Consider the following 5,029-nt stretch of genomic DNA (forward strand, 5'->3'; position numbering starts at 1 on the left):
TCTAGCTAGTTTGTAACCGACTAATGCAGACCTCCTTCACATATTTTTTTTTTAATGATTTTTCTTTTCTTTTTTATCTAACTATCTTTCCTTCACAAGTTTAATTTCAGGCAGGGTAATAGACATGTGGCAACTGCTGTAATTTGGCATTTTCAATACCAAATTATATTGTCAATTCTGCATTCAAAATGTTGAATTACAGTGTCAAATTTTTTCTTATGCTTAATCACTCCTTAATCGGATTATTTTTACCGCCACGTGATGTGAGTTTGATGAATCTACACCAAAACCCTTTTTCTTCTTCTTTAATTTCAGATTAAAAAAAACCTCCTTAATCCAACAATAGTTTTACCAAATTATTTCTTTTTCCTAAGTTCCACCAAATAACATCAGTATTAGTCATAAGTCATAAACAAAAAAAAACCTATAAACAATATTTTGCCACAGAAATCTTCTTTTGTCCCCCTACTAAAGACAAAATCCTCACATTTGTAATAATCTTGGCAAAAAGTCTAAACAAATAATCATGAAAAAAACATGCCCCACAGTGCAAGAGAAATGCTATAATTATAACATTTGCACAACAAATCTTATAATATTTATATAATAAATTGTTATTAACTATTATTGATAAAAAAAAAATAACAATTTAGTTTACTCTGACCTATAATAATTTATTATCTGTAATTTATTGCAAAATTATTGTAGAAACTAATACTACTCACCGTAATTTCACCAAATGTCACCAAATACCCAAATGCTGTGATCGATTGATTAGGAATCATATAAACCCCACAACAAGCCAAAACACACAGAAAACACGAAAAAAACGAGACACACAAAAACGCATTTAAAAAACACCATGAAATATTTTAAAAATGCCATGAAACACGAGTGAGTTTGATTGGCACTTTGAGAGAGTTGTGGCTGTGAATAAATATAAAACGAAATTGCGTACCTAAAATCAATCACTCTGCTATCGTGCGCACCACCCCTTTTTCTCTCTCTCACTTCCACTCTCTCTCTCTACCATGGCGATTTCTCTGCAACTGTGTCGAATTCCCACTCGCACAGACCTCTTCTCGCCGGAAAGTTTCGCCGGACCCGCGGCTCTCCGTTGCAGAAAGCCGCTCTCCGTTAAGTGCACCGCCGATGATTCTTCTTCATCTTCGTCGGCGTCGGTGGCCGTGGACTCCGATTTCGACGCGAAGGTGTTCAGGAAGAACTTGACGAGGAGCAAGAACTATAATCGGAAAGGGTTCGGTCACAAGGAAGAGACTCTCGAGCTCATGAACCGCGAGTACACCAGTGAGTCTCACTCTCTCTCTCTCACAGTCTAAAGTTCATATCAAATTGAGCTAAATTTCTAATTTTGGCCTCCGTTTGGTTCCCGAGAAAACAATCAAGAAATTTCTAAAAATGGAAACTTTTTATTTAATTTTGTTGAGTTGTGTTTCTTATTAGTGAAAATGATTTAGAAAGAAAGTTAGTTATTTCAAGCGCGAATTTTTTACTTATATGGAGCTTAAATTTCATTATAATAAGCACGAATTTCATTGAAAGCTATAAAATCTACATGGGGTTGAATTAAAGTTTAAATTTTTAATGGCTATCACTTTGTGCTTAAATTTTATATAATCATGAGCTTTAAGGAGGGAATTTATGATTTCATTCATTGAGAAATGTTGCTGTGAATTTATGATTTCCTAACTTTTAAACACAACAAAAAGTAATATTTATTGTGCTGTGATGTGGTACTGATCATAGTAGTGACTTTAGCATTTTCCTTAAGTTACTTTTTTGGTGCTTTGATTGGGGAGTTTTGGTTTGTGTGCTAATATTTTTGTGTGGGGAAATTTCAGGTGATATCATAAAGACTTTGAAGGAGAATGGATATGAGTATAAATGGGGAAATGTTACTGTGAAATTGGCGGAAGCGTATGGCTTTTGCTGGGGTGTTGAGCGGGCTGTTCAGATTGCTTATGAGGCGAGGAAACAGTTTCCGGATGAGAGGATTTGGATCACCAATGAGATTATTCACAACCCAACTGTTAATAAGGTCTTTCAATCTTATACTTGGCCTTCATACGCTTGAATTTGAAAGGAACTTGCCAAGTTTTTGTTTCTTTTTGCTGTTTTCTGGTGCTGAATTTTGAGAAAAATGGAAGTAGTCAACTGTGGTTATATGCCTTTTGAAACTACTTGGTGTTTTATATATAGCTGATAATTATGTTAGTCATGAGTTTACTACTTTACTGACTGCATAATAAGAGACTTTTTAAGAAAATAGTCCTTTCTCTAGGTACTTCAGGGAATTTCCTTAAGTTTGGATATTGTGTAATATGTTGTGAGAAGTTTGTCATCGGTTTATATGGTATTTGTTCTATATTTGGTCTTAACTAATTTTGCTAATGAAGTTTTATGTCTTTATCACAGCGTTTGGAGGAGATGGAAGTGCAGAATATTCCCCTTGAGGAAGGGAAGAAGCAATTTGAAGTTGTTGATAAGGGTGATGTTGTTATTTTGCCTGCTTTTGGAGCTGCAGTGGATGAGATGTTGACTTTGAGTGACAAAAATGTACAAATTGTTGATACAACCTGCCCATGGGTGTCTAAGGTACCTTTTGCAGACATTGGCCTCTGTTTTGTCATGCATTTAAAAAAAAAAAAATAGTATTCCTTTTTATATTCAGATGATACTTAATAAATTTGTGTGTAGGTCTGGAATACTGTTGAGAAGCACAAGAAAGGAGATTACACCTCAATCATTCATGGTAAATATGCTCATGAGGAAACAGTAGCAACTGCATCTTTTGCTGGGAAGTATATTATTGTCAAGAATATGACAGAAGTATGTCCAAGATGCAGATAATAATTTTACTCTGTTTTATTATATTTCATTGTTTTTGGTGTAGAACTGTACATACATTTTTGTTCAAGAAATATGCTTTTACTATGAACTTTTTAATGAATGCAGGCAATGTATGTGTGTGACTACATTCTTGGGGGTGAACTTAATGGATCTAGCTCAACCAAAGAGGAATTTCTAAAGGTAAAGATTTTTGTTTCTGATTTGAGCTTTAATGTCAACTACTTTTGGTATAATGCAAGGTTTTAGTGATAATCACTGGCTTGCCTGCAGAAATTTAAATATGCAGTTTCAAAGGAGTTTGATCCAGATAGTGACCTGGTAAAGCTTGGCATTGCAAATCAGACAACAATGCTCAAGGGAGAAACAGAAGAGATTGGTTAGTTATGCACTTAAACTACTTCAGTTTCTATTTTTACAAGAAGTTGTTACTTGTGATATTTTTATATAGTTTTCACTTACCCAAAAAGAGGAAAACAATCATTTGACAGGTAAATTAGTAGAAAGGACAATGATGCGCAAGTATGGAGTGGAAAATATTAATGAGCACTTCTTAAGCTTCAATACCATTTGTGATGCTACTCAAGTAATTTTCTCCTTTCTTGGTGCATGGAATTGCTTTTCCATTAAAATTATATTAAAATGTTGTGTTCAACAATTTTAAGAATATGTAATCTTTCTTCGTATGATCACCTTCACCTTATCCTCCTTGTTGGCTGTACTAAAATACAATCAAGGAAGAGAGAAGATGTTCTCCTAACACCCATTAGCAGCCCTTCATCTACCCACTCATATGCCCTTGTGTAGCGTAACCAACTTGCATTTTAGCCAAAAGCTAATCTGCCTTGAGACAGCTGCCACCCAATATGTTTATGTCCAGGCTTTCTGATTTTTCAGGTGGACTTCAACTAATTTAGTAATTTGTTTCATTGTCAGGAGCGCCAAGATGCAATGTACAAGCTGGTAGAGGAAAAGTTAGATCTAATGTTGGTGATTGGTGGGTGGAACTCAAGCAACACCTCGCACCTACAAGAGATTGCAGAAGAGCGTGGAATCCCCTCATACTGGATTGACAGTGAGAAGAGAATAGGTCCTGGCAACAAAATTGCATATAAGCTGAATGTGAGTATGAATGCATAGAGGTCCAATGTTTCAATTGATATTAAATTTCAAATCTTTTTCTCATTTTCTTTCTCTTCCCCCCCTCGTTTTCTCTAAATACTTGTCTTTGAATTGTTTCAATGTGACTGGGCAATAGCATGGGGAGTTGGTTGAGAAAGAAAACTTTCTACCAGAGGGTCCCATAACAATTGGTGTAACATCTGGTGCCTCTACTCCAGATAAGGTAATTTTATTACAGTAGAAGAATGTTTTTTTTTTTTTACCATGGCAATCCTTTGTCATAAGCTAGGGTAACTCCCAGCCATTATATGCTATGCTGATTTTTTAATGATATTGGCTATAGAAGTGATATAATAATGTCCTTTTGGATTTTAACTAGGTTGTTGAGGATGCCCTTATCAAAGTGTTTGACATCAAACGTGAAGAGGCCTTGCAACTTGTGTAATTAGTTTAGCTTCAGATGTATACATTTGCCAGAGCGTCAGTGTAACCATACAACTAAACAGGAGTATAATTGAAGAATCTATGTTATGCAGTCCCAATGTACCATCAAATTTTTATGTTGTATTGAAAGTTATGGTTATTGTGGCTGTCATGTTTTGAATTTTTTAATTAATATGCTTAGTGACCCAAAAATTTTCAAAACTACTGAGGTGGTATGTTGTGATTGGTGCACAATAAACATGATGTCAGTCAGTGGTGAGCCATGTAAAAATTATTTTGTAATACTCACCTCAGCAACTTGCAAACCAAGTTGTGAAAAAAGCCTCTAGCATTACTTGTGTACGTGATATCTAGAGGTAATTATGTTTTCAAGTTGATTCTTCGAAGACGTTTACTAGAAAGAGGGTGTAGGGCATTGGTGAATTTGTCATCTGTTTTGACACTGAAGTCTGCTTCTTGGTCTGCTCGAAACTTCTGTTCAATTTACCTACTTTCACTTGGTGTAAACAATATGTCCAAGTTGCTTTCAGATCAATTGAACTTTTCGAAAAAAAATGTACGAAAACTAGTGCAATTGATACTTCTAGCAATCTAG

At 35.1% G+C, this 5,029-nt stretch overlaps 1 protein-coding gene across 1 annotated transcript; it reads left to right on the forward strand.

Moving 5' to 3' along the window:
• Positions 1–981: 981 nt before the first annotated feature.
• Positions 982–4,581, forward strand: LOC126704602 (4-hydroxy-3-methylbut-2-enyl diphosphate reductase, chloroplastic). The gene is made up of 10 exons (XM_050403633.1): positions 982–1,308; positions 1,863–2,059; positions 2,437–2,616; positions 2,719–2,850; positions 2,977–3,051; positions 3,142–3,247; positions 3,360–3,454; positions 3,805–3,990; positions 4,127–4,213; positions 4,370–4,581. Exons 1-10 carry the CDS (start codon positions 1,032–1,034, stop codon positions 4,433–4,435), a joined length of 1,401 nt encoding a protein of 466 aa, XP_050259590.1. The 5' UTR covers positions 982–1,031; the 3' UTR covers positions 4,436–4,581.
• The last annotated feature ends 448 nt before the right edge of the window (positions 4,582–5,029 follow it).

This window comes from Quercus robur, chromosome 11, assembly GCF_932294415.1.
Source record: "Quercus robur chromosome 11, dhQueRobu3.1, whole genome shotgun sequence".
NCBI lineage: Eukaryota > Viridiplantae > Streptophyta > Magnoliopsida > Fagales > Fagaceae > Quercus > Quercus robur.

Bases quoted from the DNA above. Each gene is read 5' to 3' on its own strand.
- LOC126704602 (XM_050403633.1), top strand. From the start codon at position 1,032: ATGGCGATTTCTCTGCAACTGTGTCGAATTCCCACTCGCACAGACCTC. The intron at 1,309-1,862 runs GTGAGTCTCACT...GGGAAATTTCAG, and splicing joins CATGAACCGCGAGTACACCA to GTGATATCATAAAGACTTTG. The intron at 2,851-2,976 runs GTATGTCCAAGA...TAATGAATGCAG, and splicing joins TTGTCAAGAATATGACAGAA to GCAATGTATGTGTGTGACTA.